A 20,105-nucleotide genomic window follows, 5' to 3' on the forward strand; every position below is an offset into this window, starting at 1 on the left:
ATGCAGAAAAAATAGCAGAAATTAGGCTGTTTTCAATAGTTATCATGTTGTGATATGAAGTCCTATAGTGCCATCTGGTGCCTCAATGTCAGATTGCAAATACAAAATTTCCCAGTTTTTTAGAAATACATAATTGTATTGTATGTAACACTATACAAAATTCAAATTCTGTGAAAATAATCAGATTACGCAGTTGAGCAGTACTACCACCAGAAGCACTTATATAAATATGCTATGATCATTTCATGGTAAGAATGTAAGCACAAAAAAAAAAAGTCAGAATTGACTTTAAAATACTGAATAATCCAGTGTCAAATTACAATGTGTCTGTCTAGTATTTTTGTATTTTATGTTTCAATGTGCTTAAATTGCCCCTCAGGGACAAATAAAGTGAGATTGTCAGTCAAAGTTTTTTCATCTTTATTTGTAAAATACATCAAATCCCTTTATATTTGGGCAAACCAAAGGTCTGCAAAAGAAAGAAGGTGAGATTCAAGTGGCAGTAGAACTGGTGTTGGTCTTCAAATCCAAAAGACAATGAGTAGAGTTTGTACAGTTAAGTTCTTCCAATGCCCTTTGTACGTTTGTCTAAATAATTGATACCAAAACTTCTCTGAACAGGTTTTGATACATTTTACCTATCCTGAATTGTTTTAGAAAGGTCTTTCATAACTAGAGTAAGAATATTACTATTAAGTAAACTACTATTGTTTGGTATAGCTGAAAAAGATTTTTGTTTTGTTTTAATTATCACTGTGGCATCAAAATCTGTATTGAGCGAGCATTTTCTGCAATAGTTTGAAATTTGGGTATTTTAACATAAGCCATTCACATCAGACACACTAGGTACTGCCACAAATCCCCCTACCTTCAGACAGACTCCTTTAACAACGTACCAGACATAAGATATCACAATACAAAGAGAAAAAGGCATATAATAAGGTTTTCTACAGCCTTCATGAACTTCATTAGTACAATATTTCAGAGCTGTAAATATTACAAGACACTTAACTGTTTCTCAGATCAAGAACACATTAACAAGACATAGCTTTTAGTTGGTTGACACAGGAGTGTGGTAAGGCAGGTTACACGTGATCATGTCAAATCTGAGCTTGGTAAGTGTGAGAAATGAATTTGGCAGTTGGCTCTAGAAAAAAAAAAAAAAACTACCTTAGCCAATAACCCTAGTTAGTACTGTATTAGTGGGGCTACACTGCCTTCTACTGGTACAAATATGGCCATAGCTAACATTTGAAAAAAAAAAAACACTTCAAATACACATTACCACAGTCACTTGGATTTTCACAAATTATGCTAATTAAATTACCCCATCATAGCAGATCCAAATGTTTTTGTTTTTAACATGTCTCTTGGCATGGCATAATAGTCTGAATTCATTAGTAAAGCTAATGAGCGTTGGATAAAACCTAACTGGCTGAGAAGACAAAGTTATTTGTGATACTTTGGTAAAGCTATGATTATACCAAAGTGTCAACTGTTGATCTGGTAGGTCCTTAGCTAGTGTGCATATAAGATGCAGCTGTGTGCAAACTGATGGACAGAATTGTAACAGTAAAACAATAGTACAGTAAAATGACACAACCAGCCTATAAGTAGCCAATTTGAGGTTATGACTCCTTTTTGAACATTTATAAGAACTACAAATCAAATTCCTTAGTTTTTTTGATAATGTCAAATATATATGGGATGCATTAAATTTAAAAAGGCCTTTGCAATCTGAATTATGCCTTTACAATCTTTACAATGCCTCCAATCTGAATTACTCAGTGAAGTAACAGAACTTCCACTGAGATTTAGGCTACATTTTATGCCTTCAAGAATAGATTTGAACATGAGATGAACAACCGTCGTCAAAAACAAATGAACATCAAACCCGCATCCAGTCAAAATGACTATTCACTTTGACTTTGGTTCCTTAGGTAAAACTATAGACATTCCTTATTTAGTAGACTACTGTATCCATCATATGGCAACGTGGACAAAGATAATGGTCTTTGGGACGGGGAAGCCTACACTAGTACTACACTAGTGCTCTTCTTAAATCCACAGTCTGCTTTAGTTTGAGGGCAAGGCATTCAAGCAGACAGTTAAGGATAAGAATCTACTGTAATACAATATCCATGCTCAGGCAGTCATAAAGCACTGTTAATATATATATTTATATACAGTTTATACAGTGAAAAGAACATCCATAAAACTAAGAATATAAGAGCATGTTTATAGTCATGAAAGCAGTAGATCACTAAACAATTACAGCAGCGATGAACTGGGCTGCTTTTATAAGAGTGATATAAAATCTACAATTCAGGTTAGAATAGCACTGGTCAATATGCATAACAGCATTTGTGACTAACAAAAAAAAAATGTTTAAAAAAAAGCAAAAAAAAAAAAAAAAACTAAACTAAAAAAAACAGGGTGGTGTCTAAGGCTGACTAAGTCCAGCGAGCAATATATATGAGGGTTCCTGCATATAAAAAACAAAAAAGAAAGAACTAAAGAAACCACTTCTTTCCATTGATTAAGAAGAGTATGGCAGCCTGATCTTTAGTAGACTGGACTGTTGCGGATCCCACAGCACAGCACCATACTGAAGATCATCTCAAAGATCTAAAGAAAAAGAAGACTATTAGAATATTTTTTCTATATGTAAGCAAATTGCAACTTAGCACAACTTACCATAATCATTGCAATTACAAGTGCAATAATTCCAATGAGATAAATCTTGTCCGAGAACAACTCTCTGATCCTAGCATGGCAGTTCTGTAAAAATAAACAAAAAAACATTACATTTATGGCCTCACATAACATCTTAAGGCGAAGGACACTCAACCTAATGTGTTAACAATCTAATAAAAATAATGTATAGCAAAGAGTAGTGGGATAATAGCTTGAACATTAACTTAAGCTAATGTGTCTTCAACAAATTTACTTGTAAACCACTTTACAACTTAGATGCTAATAGCACAGAGATTGCTAACAACATCATAGTACATTACCATTTGCATTAGCAAGGAAATACTTAAATGTTTAACTAAAAATAGTAACTGGTTGGGATGTTGTTCACTTGATTAATATTACCGCAAGGCTAAATGACTTGTTAAAATACTGATAAAATTCTTTGTAGCCTGCAGCAGTGAAATTTTCAAATCAATATACAGACTTACAATAGCAGTAAAAGAACTCGGGCAGACGTCACTGGTGCCAGAAACCTGAGTGAAGAGTGTGTACAGCTGGTCAGCTCCACCTTTACCGCAGCATTGGAGCTGGAACACAAAAGAATGCATATTATCAATTTCCACTTGAACATTTACATCAGAGGTATTACCAGAAATAGAAAGCATCAGTTAATATCCATAAAATTAGAATTTAACTGTGAAGTGGAAAAGTTGAAGTTGATGAACATTGTTTATTATCTCTTCTGTATTTAAGTTGTAAGATGAACCTAGATTGCACTCACAAGTCTGAGTCACGGGGAGCATCTGTCAGAGCTTATTGGTATTACTCGTGCTCCACTTCCCAACTAATGGCTGCTGAAAGCAAATCACCACGCTGCACCGAGTTTCACCCTTGCTGTGTCCTGTGCTATGTGTCTGCTCCCTACTTTCATTGCAGAACACTCCAACCAAGAAGTAGCTAGCTTCATCATAAACAGCTTTGATTTATAATTTGTATAGGATAAATAAGTTCAAGCCTTTATTGTTGCAACTGAAATATTTGCAATTAGCACTACCTAATGGTAAAAGAGAAGAATAGCAACTCATTTATATTTGGGTCACACCTGCTGCACTGGCCAATCTTGCAGCTGTCTCAACATACTTTAAATTCACAAATTATTGCATGTATTTAGGATATATTATGTTATGTGAAGAGTGGTCATACCGTTTCATGGAAGACCTTGAGCACAGTGGCGAGGGCGGCCTTCTTCTGCTCGTCAGCGCCTGCGAAGTCTGGTTGCCTGGCTTGGTTGTAAATTGAGTCATAGAAGTTTATCATCTCACTCGACACCTAAAAAGGGAACAAGACAAGGACCAATGAGCTAATGGCACACTTCATACTCTATTTCATGCATTTTTTATTAAATTGGCACTAAAGAGATGATGTCAAGAAAGATTGTACTGAAAACTACATAAACTAAAAATATAAAACTAATCAGAAATGAAAAAATAATTGTGAGAATTTTGGAAGCAAAATTGGGTCATTTCTACATTTCTACAAGTAAACATGTAAAAAAAAAACAACTTCTGATCTGACTCACTGGTCACATACTGGAGTAATGGTAATGTGGACGATAATGAAGCAAAAGTGTCAATAACCATCACACAAAAATTGTATATTAAAACAGCTTTGGCATTAACAAAATAACATGAACTGAAAAGCAAAAAAGAAAAATTTATGTTCGGTAGCTATAGTAATAAGTAAAGGTATAGTAATAGGTATTATTTGAATACATGCATTTGGAGTATTACCGTTTCTTTGTTCAAGTAGCCCCAGATTCCAGCTGCAACCTCGCAGGCAAACAGAATGACCAGGCAGGCAAAGAACTGCAAGAAACAATATAACAATTGTCGTTTTGCTGTATATAAAAATATATATAATATAAAAAGGCAAAAGATTCAAAACTCACGGTTCCTAAAAGACACTGAGACTCCTGGATAGCACCATAGCATCCAAGGAAGCCAACCACCATCATAACAGCTCCAACAGCGATCAGAATGTGGACACCTGCACAAAAAAGACAGAAAAACACCATTAAGTTACTCACAAAAAGTTTTTAAAAATGTAAAACCATCTGGAATAATAGATGAGCAAAAGCTAAATTTCCACAGACTGCAGTGGCACTAGTTGACCAGCAGGGGGTGGACGTTGTTAAGATATTATGTGAACAGGGTGAGTCATGGTCTTGTTATGTTCACACCAAGTTGTTTATAGTTCACTTATGCAAAAGGAAAAAAATATATAGTATATACAGTTTCATCATTCAAGAAAAGATGGGGTTCTTTTTCTAGACTTACACATACTCTTATACATGCAAATATTTGGTTGCTGGCTAATGAATGTTCAAAGGTCAGGGTTTAGCTCAGGACAAGGCAAGCTCGAGTTTCACTTACAATAAAAAAGTCAGTTAAAAAAGTGGATTCTACTTTTTTAACACCTTATTCAGGAAACCATGAAAATAATTTAAAAAGGTTGTCCTGGGTTCCCTTAGCACCATTCATGTAGTTTAAGCACTGCAAATTAGACTGTGATTTTTAACATGACAATTAAATATATTTGAATGAACTCAGCACATTTACTATAATGTGTGCAATATATAGCCCCCTTATCTAAATGAAAGCCTTTTTATAAATGCAGTTCATTATTATAGATGTGATTAAGGAGTGATAGGAAACAAGATATATTATATATTATAAATACCATTCTAAGTAAAGACAGTGCAGCAAACATCAAGTCAAGGAAAAAGATTCTACATGATACTTGAACAACTAATTTCAAAAACTCTGTATTCTTAACAAAAACTTTATAGTCAAAGTAGTCCTAAACTACTTTGGAATGCCACTTACACCCCCTCAGCCCTAGCTTATCTATACAAAAGATGGTGCCATGATGGCAAAATTATAAAGGTAACCTAAAAAGAGTTTTACCACAATCTATGCAATTACCTTACAACACAACCTAAATCTTGTCATTATGAAACATATTTGCAGCAGACAGTAGGGAACCAGTGACATCACTGCACCGGGCAGGGCATTCTCCCAGAGTTTTCCTGTTCTTAATCGCAGAGGCAGAGGAGCTCTTTGTGTCTAGCCCTGCATCATCAGTTGTGCTTGTCAGTTCAGACCTAATCAGATTCTGGACCACTAACTGGGATGGTACCTCCCTGTCCCCTCCCCCCACCTCTGCTCCAGCCACAAGACCACTTTTCTCTCACACCGCCGCCACACTGAAGGCTAATTTCTAAATCGATAGCTTGGCGACTGACCAAGTAGCCGCGCCATCTCTTACTCTGGCTCTTTAGTCTGACGGTCACTTGCTTGAATAACAGCAATCTAAATCTCTGGCACTGCTCCACAAACACCACCCATTTGTCCTTTGCATGTAATGGTTGGCCCATTCCAAATTATGCCATCAATAATTTTATTTACTTCAATGTCTTTTCCTGTCTGACTTGATACAATCTGCGTGTGGATCCTCTCCCTTTGCAGATGCCGTCAGCCTGTATTTGTATGTCACCCAGAGAGAATAAAAACTGCAGTTTTTAGGTTAGCAACATCTTAATACAGAATTTTTGTCTCTTCTAGAATAACAATATTCAGTTATATAATAATATGTGCAAATCTACTGCAAACAACTGTCTTTGGTGAACTTATCAATATTAGAGTAAAATTAAGAATTTTTTGTGTCTTATATATATATATATATATATATATATATATATATATATATATATATATATATATATATATATATATATATATATATATATATATATATATATATATATATATATATATATATATATATATATATATATATATATATATATATATATATATATATATATATATATATATATATATATATAGTATATATAGTATATATAGTATATACATATATACATCCAGTAATTTATCCAGATGTGTTGTGTTCCTCATGTCATCCGAGAATTGTTTATGATACAATGAAAGCGCAACAGTCACCTGTTTCCTGTTTCTGATTTTTTTTTTATTTTTAATGCAGCACAAAAGCCAGTAAACGTGTCAGTTCTATATTGGAGGACACTCAGTAGAAAAGACAAGGCCAAAGCCAGTGGAATTTCACATTAAAATCAGAGCCTGAGATTGAACCCAGCAGACTAAACTCTGAATTAGATGCTCAAAGTCAGTACTTGGTTTTGAGTGTAACTGATGTACAAATTAGGGGTGTCAAATTATCGCGTTAATTGCGATTAATTAATTACAGTCATATTTAGCGCGTTATGTTTTTTAATCGCGTTAATCTCATTTTTAATCTCTAACTTTAGTGTTTCTGTATGTGAGTTTCTTTATTATAAAACCTGTTTTTATGTGTTGTTGGGACAACAACAACACACACACACTCAAAACACATTTATACATTTTTTTATTTCGGTAATTCCACTCATTGCCGGAAAGCCACACAAAACGCGCGCAGTAAGAGCGTAAGTAAACGTCATGTTAACGTTGGCGGCGTCAGTCGCACAATGGACGAGGTCGAAGAGCCAGTAGAACAGAGGCAGCAGCGCACAGGTAAAAACACATTCGTGTCTTGGAAATTATTCTCCCGACGTGAAATATAAAAGAAAATAACAAATATAATATCGCCTGAAAACAACCTGCATAGGCTCATGATGTCTGCACTACTGTCCTATAGTGACCTGCCACATGAGGGGACACGCACACAAACACACACAAACACAAACACACACAAACAAACACACACCTTCATCATCGTCATGAGAACGCGCGGACCACGTTTTCTTCCGTAGACACTGCACGGACATCGCTGTCCTCCCGTGAGCCGCGTGTGGATCGTGTTTTCTCGTGTACGCGGCGTAAACCGCACTTCCTCCTGTGCGCCTCTAAACCAGAACTAACACCAAGACTAAAACCAGGACTAAAACCAGGACTAAACCAGGACTAAACCAGGACTAAACCAGGACTAAAACCAGGACTAAAACCAGGACTAAAACCAGAACTAAAACCAGAACTAAAACCAGGACTAAACCAGGACTAAACCAGAACTAACACCAGAACTAACACCAGGACTAACACCAGGACTAACACCAGGACTAACACCAGGACTAATCCATTCCAGGACTAAACTAGGACTAAAGTAGGTCTAAACCAGGTCTAAACCAGGTCTAAACCAGGACTAAAACCAGTGATCTCATATATAAAGCATTTCTCTATCAATAATATTTTTTAATATGGTTAAGGAAAGACTGGACTTTTTATTGTCTTTAAGTAGACAAAAGTTATTATGTTCAGATTTCCTCGTCTTTGCTACTTTACAACAAACAGTTTCTTATTCATGGAGACTTGGGCTCAACAGCCAATTTGCAGAGATTTGTTAAACAATAAATGACTTTATAAAGTCACTTTTTTAAATCTATATCAGTCTTTTGATCTGCCACAATAATGTAATAATGAATTTAAATGAAAATACCTCAAATTGAAGGCTTTTCTCAGCAATTTTTAGGTGAGATTAAAATGAGATTAATTAGATTAATTACAGATCATAATTAATTAATCTCTCAATTTTTTTAATCGCATGACAGCACTAGTACAAATACTTCTTTGCTGCTCAGCAACAAGTGTTTGAACATCAGGAGTATTGTTACTAGTCCTAATGTTAGTAAAACTAATACCATTTCTACAATTAGTTTTGCAATCCTGCTCTAATCACTGTAATGGTCTATTCATACAATTGCCATTATTACTCCTGCTTCATCTGCAATCACACTCTTACTTCTACTACAGCAACTTGATGCAAGTATAGAGTAGAAGCTCATCTTAAATTTTGGGCATAAGCCAAGATGATAAAATACACTACTTGCAATCTCAGTGTTTGTGTAGGCATCTCTCCAAGTAATAAAAGACAACAGAGTAATAGTTTTCTTAATAGTTTCCTCTGTTCATACATGGTGTTTTGCACTTATTGGTACAACTGTTATAATAACTATAGTTACGACTACTATCACCAATAAATCTACTTTTTAGTGCAATTCAATGGTGTAACAATAACCAAAATCAAACCAAAAGTACATTTTACAATATTGCAATAAAATTGGCTTAAAATGTCTTACTCATATTCGCAATGAGGGTGTGGAGGTGACTTTCCAAATACAAAATGAAATGGTATGCTTTACTGCCTCTGTGAGTCAAGAAGCTGAAGTCATATTATCCTAAGGGCAAAATGCTGTTTTTGTCCTTGCAGAACACAACAGAATACTAAGCTCTAGTTTACCATACTGAAATTGCAATGCAAAATGGATCACAAATAGTTTGGCTAAGACTTTTTGTTACTTATGGCTGAGTATTTTGCTGTCAACCTGAGTCAAGTGGTTGAAGTAATGACTTCCTAAGGGCTTCCTCCACTTATCTGAAGGAAGGAGATGTGTTTAGTAGTGGCTGAATTACCTGCTCTCTGGTTGTACATAGTCCATTACATGGTCGTGTAAGGCTTATGGTTACACATTATGTGGGAAAAGTGCTTTAGAGCTCAAACCATGGAGCGTGGGGCTGAGTGCAGCTGTTCTTCTCATTAGCCCTGCTCTCTTCTGAAACATGAGGAATCACACCCAGAGAGGCCCTGGATGTACAACAGGCCATGCATAAAGAATAGCCCATAGCCACACTGCAATTTCGACTCTCAGAAATTAAAACAAGCATTCATCATGTGACTCCTCAAATGTAATCACCATGTCTGAACCCAATGTCCTATTGATCGGCCACGCCCAGAATCCAAAGTAAAATGCTGTTACAATGTGGAATGTATTTGTGCTTCTTGCCCGAGTTTAATTAGATTCTCTGTGGCCGCAGATGATGCCAAGACAATGCTTAGTTTGTATGTTTGTTGAAAGCTCATTTGTAAAAAGTCACTTTTCAAAAATATTTAATTAGAAGAGTATATCCATTTCATCTGTAGTAATGCAATAAACTGCAGATGTTTACCAATAGAAAACTTAACTTTATTTTGAAACATTATCAATCTATTATCTGAATGATTTCAGTGAGTGACACTATTAGACTAAAGAATTCAGCTCTTCATTTAGATTCTAATGTACAGCTTGTACTATTGCTGCTATCTGACTACAACGCTGACAAGCCCAAATTAAAAAAATAAAGTAGCCTCCATATTGAAAAGTTCCTGGCAGCAGGGGATGGAGAGAGGAGGAGGAGGGGCACAGACAAAGAAACGGCGAACAAAAAGAGGAAGAAAAAAAAAAGACGTAGTTAGACAGGGCGACCAAACACTAACCACAACCAGATGGGGAAGTGTACGAGAGCGACAGTGGAAAGAAACCAACCCAGAGAGGGAAACTTTCACAGTTGAAGGAGGAGAGGAGGGAGGAACAGAGAGAGGGAGGAGGACAAGGGAGGGCCAGTGAAGAATTTTTTCCTACACCGAACTGAGCTTTTTCTTCTCTCTTTGCGAATGAGTGGAAGGCTTTATGTAATGTTTAGGACGCAATCACCCAGGAGAAAAAAAGTCCCTCAGTAGTTCCCCCCTTTTGATTGGAGAGAAGGCTTCTTTTGGGACCAAACCACAGCTATGCCCTGCTAGAAGACAACAAGCACAAGAGCCCAAACAGCCACTGTATTTCAGCAACACAAAAATACTACTTTGGACGTGTATTCCTGGCATGATTTCATCCACACTCCTCACAAGGCAATGAGTCAGGCTGTTGACGGGGACGCACAGAAGCAGAATGATTGAACGCAGGCTGCTGAGGTTTGAGAGAGGAGCAGGTCATGTGTTTTTGAAGTCTCATGATAAAGAGGCCGTGGTGTGTGCGCGCGCGTGTGTGTACTGTTGGGGCCGGTCAGTCACAAGTTGCTGGTGTTCCCATTGAGGTGTGGTCACTCGACTTCATTAGAGCATTTTTGACATCACTTGACATATTCGCGTGTGGGGACTACTGAAAGCTGTGAGAGAAGGCAGGGATGTGTGTTGATGGATTTGAAATGTGTATGAAATTTTGAGATTAAAATTTAAAAGTTGTTGGGCCAACGCAAATGTGTAAGCAATTATCTCATGTTTGCAGAGCTGATAAATTTAGAACATGGTTTCTAGGGAATGAAACGTTACAGCAAACAGTTAGTGTAGAGTTAGTAGTGTAAAAACACAAAAGAATGTTCAGAAATCAACAAAGAAATGATATGTAAACTAAAAAAACTAAAAACTAAAACTATATAAAAGAAAAAGATTTATTACTAGGGGCAGGACACACAATTTGGTCCATGAAACAAGACATTTGTAAACTTATGTAATATGTTTTCTTTCATTTAACATCTTTAATAATATCTTCTTTTTTTATATATTATTATAATCATTATTACTGTCTGCCCCATCCCCAACAGCCATTGTTCAAGTTCACATTGCGGTTAGAACATTACAGAAACGCATATGGTACCACTCATAAAGGATTAGCAACTTAGAACAGACACTAATTTAGACAATGTAATTAGAATGACTCTGCCTTATCTGCACATTTTGCATTGGCACTTGAATGTAACCTGAATTATTTGGCACTTTTTAAAAATTCAGGAAGTTTTAAGGTTTGGTCTAACTGCCAAACCACTGTTGCTGACAATTTATAGGCTCTTAAAATGTCACCTTTTTCTCTTTAGCTTATTAATAATGGATATTACTTTTTGTTTTAATCAATACAGCCTCACAACTTAAGGATGTCCATTTGTGGAGACCATTAATATTGATGTGGCCTGTCATTACACATCATTTCACTTGCAGTAGTAGTGTTAGCGTTTGAAAATGATGCCACGTCCAGTTAATCCTAATGTCAATACTAGCTCCCATAATGCATTATCTTAATCTCACAGACAGTTTAAACTGCATTAATCATTGTACATGAGCAGTATTGTATTTTCTACAACTTTTCACCAATACATTTTACTAGTCAACCTTTTTCCTTAAATGTAAGCCAATGTTATATATATACTAAACTACCAACTGTGTGGTCTGATGCTGGCTATGGTTATTTCCAGGTGTATTTTTTCGCTTCCCTGCCGTTTTCCTTTTACAAGACACAAGTTAATGTTTTCTTTCCACCCACTAAGCACAAAGTAACGCAGAGACATTCATTTTGATTCTTGTCCGAGGCAGCAAGGCATTTTGTGGAAACTATGACCTATGGGTACACTGTAAAAAACATGAAGAGGCCATCCGTATTCATTAAAATGATTCTAGAATATAGCTTTTAACTCTATTATTCTATTAGACCTGCATTACTAGATTTGGGGCATTTTCGATCGTCTTGAGGACAATTGGAGCTGGAAATGCATCTCACAATGACAGTCTTGCCTATCAGGTAGCACAACAAAGATTTTTTATTGGCAGATAATCTTGTTTGCAATAAGTAAAATATATATAGCACCAACCCAGCCAGAAATAACCAGCAGCACTCTCAAGGGTTAAAGAATAAAAAAAGACAAGGGTTTAATAACAAACTCACACAGCCAAGTTAAGATTACTTGAGTTAAGAAAGTTTGATCATGATTTGAGTAAATTTCCCTTGACAAGAAAAATTATCTGCAAATGAAAATAAAACATATATATAGTTAATAGAAAAAAAAAAAAAAACATCTTCTACACTACATACATCTGAAAATACATCTTGCTACACTCAAGGAACACGATAAGAAAATCATCAACTCTTTGCACTTCAAATAAGTAAAAAAAAAAAAAACGAATGTTGCTTGAATGAAGATAAACATGATTATACCATTGGTAGGCATGTTTACTTGTCAAGTTGAATTTACTCAAATAAAGTCAAATGTCATTTTAACTGAGCTAGATATTGCTTTTTGCAGTGCAGTTAAACCACCAGGAAACCAAGCTAATCATTGAGCCATAATTGGTATATAAAGCCAAACAAGTCAAAACACAGATGACTAATAGAAATTCAGGCTGATTTCACAATAAAAGATCGTTATTTGGATTGTATGGGCTTAAGTATGACTCTAGAAAACTTGGATTAGCAATAATACGTACTGATGTAGAATGTGTTGGGGGCCTGATGTCCTTCATACTCGATTCCAAGCAGTGTACTAGTCTTTGGGTCTTGCCGCAGCCACAGAGCCACACCCAGGATTACACCTCCTGTAAGCTGGAACATAAACATGATGATTATTTTCACTACAACCATTTAAAAACCACAACATAAAAATTATTTACTAAACCGGCGATGAATATTCAAGCCAATCTGCAAAAGGTGATTTGGGGTGACTGTATTGCTGCTTACATAAGACCATTTCGAGTGTAAACAAAAGCAGACAACTTCAATATACAACATTTTTCTAAAACTAAACACACTTCAGTCCAAAACACTATACACACTATGGTTGGTTTGATCTTATTAAAAAAGTGAAAAATGTTTTTTAATTATAGATTTACTGAAACAAAACGACACATAACATAACTGCAATTTAACATTAAAAAGTCAAATTTATTCGAAAGTCTGAACTACACACTTTTACTAACAATACAATGCTATAAACCTCTCAATAAAAAAGTAAAAGACCAAACCATATAAAAGACTCTTAGAAATAATATAGTTAAAAGTATATAAAATATCTGGATCTTAATTACAATTTTATAAATGCATAGCCCTAGCATGGACACTTTACAATACTCGTAAAAAGAGAGAAATTTGTATCAAAAAGTATATTTTGCTACAGTGTAAAAATGTTTTCAGGCTTTACTTTTTCAGCAAGAAAAATAAAAGATCCTTTATTACACAAAATTGACTCTTTAGGCCATATTATAATGTTGTTATCGTATCAAAAGTGGACCTAGAGCTGTGTTTTGTTTCATTCACATGCTTGAGCCTTTATTATTAGTATGTCTACATCTCCAAAGATCAAAATGCTCTGTTCCACCTGATGATGTCATGAAGTGGTATAGTTGAAGTTAACAGTTACCTTTTACATTTTGTTCAGTAGAGACTGCCAGTTTTAGGGCTGAAATTATGATTCTAGTGAAAATGTATGGGGTTGGAATGGAGCACTTCCTGTATTTCCACATGACATCACAAAATGGAACAAAGTGTTGTCTGCTTGAAAGAACAACTTTGCCTAAAAATGCAGGGTTTCCGTGTTAAACTTATAAATGAAACAAAACAAAACTCTGGGTATTTTTTTAATGAGGAAACAACATTATAACATAGATCAGAAAATGGTGTAATACAGGTCCATTAAGGATACAGTTAAGATAAGAACCTAAACAGCTTTGTTTTTACTTTGCACTTTTCCATTTGCCAATTTCCTTGGGAAAGACTGTCAGATGTAGCTCCTGTGAAGCATTGTTCTCAACAGAGGTTTACGTTGGCTTTACTTTTTTGTTTAGACAAAAAAATCCTAAATATAGCTTCCTTAGCATTTACTAAAGCAAAAACAGAAGGAAAAACCTCTACCTCATAGCACAACTTAAAAAAAACATTTTCTTTAACAGCTTTCTCAAGTGTTAAACATCTACAGAAAACCAAAATAAAGAAATCAACTGATCCAAATCTAAATGTCAACTCAGGACTTGTTAGCACTGGTTGGGGCTATTAAAATTGTGCTAAAATGGGATTAGCCGCCTTCTCTGTCCTTTCTCAGCCGGGGCCATTCTGGAGCTGAGGCCAGATGCTGCCTAGCAACCAGATCAACACCGTAACTGCTACGAGCGCAGAAATTCAACACACATACACAGGAGTGCCACCACAGAATGACTTTCTAACTTTAAGTGAACTCCCAACTCCTCACAGCATGGATGAAATGATTCTCTACAAGTGTGACTGAAAACCATACACTTTTTTAGATAGGACTACACTTTATGCATTAGTTTTCATTGAAAACTTGTGACTTAATTGAAGAGTAGGCATTTGCCAATCACAATATTACAAATAACCTACTACATATAAAAGAGGCATAAAGCAGCTCATCCAAAATGAGGCATGATTATGGTATGTGGGAAATCTGAGTCACTTGGGGGAAGCCTCACATCGCTCCTTCTGGGTTGGAATCACAGTAACATGGAAGAAATCCGCCTGTGGTTAGTTCCAACAGTGAATACCGCTGCAGCACAAGGAAACGCGCCCATTACAAAGGAGTTAGCTTCAAAACTTTGCTATTGCTGTACAATGTGTTTTTCCCAGTGAAAGGATTAAACAGTACAAAGTAACAGCTGCAACTGAAAAACATATCAAAACATTTAATGTAGCTTGTTGTGGCATTCAGCAAATACAGGCCATTTTATCTGTTAAATGTGTTATCTTTCAGTTTCTCAATAGTTTTCAGTTTCTCAATAGCCATATCCTATTAACTCTAGTTTAGTTTAAGATGTAATGTTTAAAATGTAATGTTTAAGATCCATGTTTAACAAATAGTTGACTTTCCCTCTTCTTGACTCTTATCTCTGTACTCTGTACTCTTATCAATGAACTAAAATGTTGGTCTACAGATAAAGCCAATAATTTATGCAGACGTTTGTTTATTTTGATAAATGCGGAACCCTGGTAACCAGCCACCAAATACATTTTTATGACAGGTTCTTGTTTCACAAACTTTTGTTAGAGTATTCCAAACTTCACAAAGCTCATTTCGTTACTGGAAGACCTCTTTGCTTAAAAAAACAAAAGCCGTCAGACTATCTTAAGAGAAAGTGTACTGACCTGGTCAGTGATTTCAAGATTTTTATTTGATCCCACCACAATGTGATGTCTAATGGATCAACAAAATTCTTGACAGGATATTGCTATTATTAAAGCAGTAATTATAAATAATGATGTATTGTTAGCAGCTTAGCCAGACAGTAGAGGGCCTTTTGCACAAAACAGAATGAGTGATTATGTAGCCGCCCAAATAAGTAACAGTTAAGTTCTTATAGGGCAGACAGTCTAGCATGTGTTTCTCATTAAAACAGTGCATTTGTTGGTGTAAAACAGTGTAAAACATGGTGTGATTGTGTCATCCCATTTACAAGAGTTTGCCATCAGCAAAGGCAGGCTCACATATTTCATTTTTCTATAACACTTATGATAGATCAGAATGAATCATTATTTGATGCTTCATGCTCCCAAGGTATTGCATTCCTTAAAAATGACTCGCTATTTAAAGATATAGAAATTCCATAATGAATGTTTTGGATTACATCAGTTAATAATTAAATGTATTATTTTTTGCATATTTTTCTCTGCAGCTTTATAATCGGGGTAACATTTTTAAATCTCAACTTTCGTGAGAAGCATAATAAGCATAAATTAGTTAAAGTAATCAAAAGAAAATCTTCCAAAAATACCAAGTTAAATTGAATGGATTACATAATAAATTTTCACTTTCTGAATGAAAGCAGGCATCACATCATGTTTAGATCTTCACTCCCCTGGTTTAACTCCCCCGGTGTCTATTTCTGCCTGTTGCCCGGCGTGCAGGGCTGTTGCAGAATGCGGGGCATGTTGAAGTGGGTGGTATGGGGGGATGGGGTGTGGTCTGCAGTTCCCATAAGACCGCTTCGAGCCGCTGCACCCCCCCCCCCCCCAGTAACCTTTTAACCCTCTCAAAGTCCACTTTGATTTATGGAAACAGGAGGGCTGTCTTTTTAAAGAGGCAGTCTGCAGAGCTAGCCTTTCCATGGAGCCTTTGCGACCGCACATCACAGCCCGCCTCTTCACCCATGTGCCGGACTTGTTCAGCTCTGACAGATACACTGGCAAAAGCACTTTAGAGCAGCCAATAAAACTAAAAGGCCTAAAGTGGGCTATGTGTTAAAGCGGGAGGAGGAGCTAGCCTACATGGGTGCGGTAATGCATCAACAATCTCATTACAATCACTTTTCACGAGGATTAGCAATAGCTCTTACCAACGACTAAATCAGACATTGTAATCTACTCTATCTTTCCATTTTTACTAACATGGACACAAGATACACAAGATACAGAGTCTGTTTATGCAAATAAAATGAAGAGATGCAATCGGCACTATATGGGTTCATTTATTTGCATTTATGAGATAATCTTAATTATGTGAAAGCATACTTGTAAAAGGATTGCCTGGCACAGGAGATATTTTAACTTAATAGGGTCTTCCTGGCAAAATGTAAAATAAAATAAAAAAATTAAAATAATTTGTATATTAAATAATATTGATCTCAGCATGATTTCTGTCTTGCGTCCAACCATTTATCAAATTTTGGTCAGCCCAGCCATACTTTAAGGGGCAGTGCATATTTTTTATTATTATTTGCTTTTTAACTACTGTGCAATAAAGTGAAATTTGTCTTGACCCAGTACTGATACTGTAAAAGCAGCTCTGTGGTCAATAAAGAAAAAGTGTTATAATAGTCTCTGAGCCAGGAAGTAACACTGATGCCCTTTTAAGCATAGTAGTTGTTAGCAGTGGTGTGATGAAACAACTCTGCTCTGGGCTCTGAAAGTTGGGAAACGCACTTATAACCTCATCACGGTGAATAATCAGGATGCTAGTCATGGGTCAGGAAATAAACTTGGGCGTCAGAAAAGAATTTAAAATTAACTAGTTATGTTTGTCATGTTTTGAAGACTGTAAACCTGGTACAGTTAAATTCAAGGTTTTCATGACTACTAGGCTCTACATGCAGAAAATAATTGTATATTATATCTACTACTACTCCTACTACTTTTCTGCGCCACACCCACTTTATCATGCTCCCATCACATCTGGAAAATGTTATTTCAATGAGTCAGAAAGATCGCTGTATTTAACTGAAAAGTAATTATGTGGAAGCTCACCATTTGCTAAGATAATGCTACACTAAATCCATTCATTTCAAGTAGAGGCTTTGTAGTAAACTGTTACAGCTGTAGGGGAATCTGTTCATGTTTTATTTATTGTATTTTTGACTGATTTTACGGCTTTTTGATTTTCAGAGTATGTGTGTTTGCATTCTTACATTTTGAAAAAGAAATGTGTGCAGATTACTTCTCATAAACTTCCCCTAAATCAAGTTAGATCCCAGCACCAACTGTCACGATTGACAGCAGTGGATGGTGAAGCCAAAAGTGTTATTTATATTTTTATCTCTGTACTTTCACTTTTACTTTGAGGAGATATATGAGATACAGTTCATCAAGTGCATGTCCAAATTTAATTTTTTTAATTCCAGTCAATTCAGTGTCCATCTCCCATAGTTTCTATATATAGTAGCTTAAATCATAGTAAACATTTTGTGGTGGACTGGTCATTATACAAATAAAAAGACAAAAAAAAAATTGAAAAAAAAATGCAAATACTGTTGATGGCACAAATCAGCAGCCACATCTTGAGCACTCAGACCCACAGCAGATGTGGCTTCAATAGTAACTTACAAACACCATAAGGAGCTTGGAAATCCAGAAGATCTTTATTATATGCCCACATTCAGTTGTTAGTACAAACTGTTAGAGATTCTTAAATTCTTTCTAACTCACTATGTATTTCTATTACTTTCTAACATAGTGTAAAAGATATGTTACCAGCAACAGCTTTCATCTGCCACAGCCAGCTTATTGCTTGTTTCCAGCAAAGCCCTCATTATACAAAGCTGTCTGCAACATGTCAGCCTGTCGCCCTTAATGCACCATAACTAACATAATGTGTCCAGACACTGTCCAGTAACGGAAAGGGTGAGGAAAGGGCCAGACATGGGCAGCAATTCAGTCTTCATTCAGTAGGTAGCATGGACAGTCAGTGAGGATTGTAAATAAGGCTTTAAACTTGGCAAATGAAATCACTAGACACTAGGCTTGGTGGGGTGACGTCACAGATTGGCCACACCCCTTACAGTACATTTCTGGCACCTATAAAGTACTGCAGTGAAAGGAGAACATATCACATTTTCCTATTGTTGGAAATTGTTCAAAAACCAAAAGGCAGACTGTAAGACTGAGTTGGGAACTAAAGTCACAAGGACGCACAGGTTTTAAATGGCCAATTAAAAGAGCCATACTAATTCAGATTTCAAAAAGGAGGATACCAACTAAACACCCACTAAATGTTTCCATGACCCATCAACAAGCACTGAGCCTTGAGTCACCAAATGGAAACCACCATGGCCCCCCAAACTCCACCTCCTGCGCGCACACGCACACACACATGTGCACTCTCAAAAATTGGGTGGAGGATGGAATCCAAACAAAGCCATTCCCCAAAGCCTCAGCCAGACGGACTTTACTTTACCCTGACAATACCTGCTCTAAAAGAAAGTGAAAGTACAGATAAAAAAAAATTAAAAATTCTCATTTTGGTGACTTCAAATGCAATAGCCCTACACATAGGGAAATTTGCAAAATCTGAAAAAAGTGACTTTTTTTAGTAAAAGGATGAAGGGTTGAATGGAAGCTTTTATGCCATAAAAACTGTGTCAGTTTAGACATTTGCCGTGTGTCTACAGCTTAACCATTTCACCTGATACAATCATGTGATTTTACCGCCTCATAGCGATCAGTGCTTATAAACAGCCAGTTGGAGTGCAATGAACGAGGTGCACCGTTATTCAGCTTTACGCAAAACGCAAACGCATTTATTTATGAAGATAAACAAGAACAAAAGTGCATACCCAAGACTTCGCATAGCAATGCCTTTCTTCGTATCCACGCAGTTCACGATGAGCACATCAACCGCAAAACAAGAAAGGATCGGGCGACGCGCACACACTCGTAGCATGGTCCAAAAACAAGGTTGCTATGTCGTTATAGATAAGCTTATTCCTTACCCAGAAGATGAAGTTGAAGAAGAAAAGCAGGTATTTGACACATTTGGTGCAGCCTTCGACTCCCATGATGGTGCGTACGGTGAAGGAGAGATATTCGGAGATATGCGGAGTTAACGGGACGGTGGCGGTAAGAGCAGGCCAGGCAGGGTGATTCAATCTTCACTGAAGTGCTCGCTGGATCTCGGAGACAGAGGCAACACCCAACTCCGCCCCCTCTTCCATCAGAGCTGGTGTCAAGGCACGTAAGGCACTACTCTGGAAACGCGTTTTTTTCCACAGGATATTTCATAATAAAGCGCGCGTAATGACGTTAGATGACTCGAAAATAGGACAGATGTTATTAGAACTTGTGTGCCACATACAAACACATGTGAAGATGACTGACATAATAAGAGTGAAGCATCACATTATTTTGACGTGACTATGATCAGTCGAATAATGAACAAGTATTTAGTGGTTAATTTGTAACTTTTCTGATGGAGGATCCTCCACATACTTGTCTCTATGGAAATGTTGTTTCTTTGCCTGGAATGGTCCATTGTATTTTTCTCCATGAAGACAAATAGTTGACACAACCAGTTAAAGTTGCAAGTCAGACCTGTGGACAGGCAGTC

General features: G+C 36.4%; 1 protein-coding gene across 1 annotated transcript; it reads right to left on the bottom strand.

Moving 5' to 3' along the window:
- Positions 1-403: 403 nt before the first annotated feature.
- Positions 404-19,664, bottom strand: cd81a (CD81 molecule a). Its single transcript, XM_020927446.2, has 8 exons — positions 19,492-19,664; positions 12,775-12,889; positions 4,646-4,743; positions 4,488-4,562; positions 3,901-4,026; positions 3,186-3,284; positions 2,698-2,781; positions 404-2,628 (listed from the first exon to the last, which is right to left on the bottom strand). Exons 1-8 carry the CDS (start codon positions 19,555-19,557, stop codon positions 2,566-2,568), a joined length of 726 nt encoding a protein of 241 aa, XP_020783105.2. The 5' UTR covers positions 19,558-19,664; the 3' UTR covers positions 404-2,565.
- Between the last annotated feature and the right edge of the window lie 441 nt (positions 19,665-20,105).

The sequence above is a fragment of the Boleophthalmus pectinirostris genome, unplaced genomic scaffold, assembly GCF_026225935.1.
Source record: "Boleophthalmus pectinirostris isolate CB_2022bp ecotype Guang Dong unplaced genomic scaffold, ASM2622593v1 HiC_scaffold_19, whole genome shotgun sequence".
Taxonomy (NCBI): domain Eukaryota; kingdom Metazoa; phylum Chordata; class Actinopteri; order Gobiiformes; family Gobiidae; genus Boleophthalmus; species Boleophthalmus pectinirostris.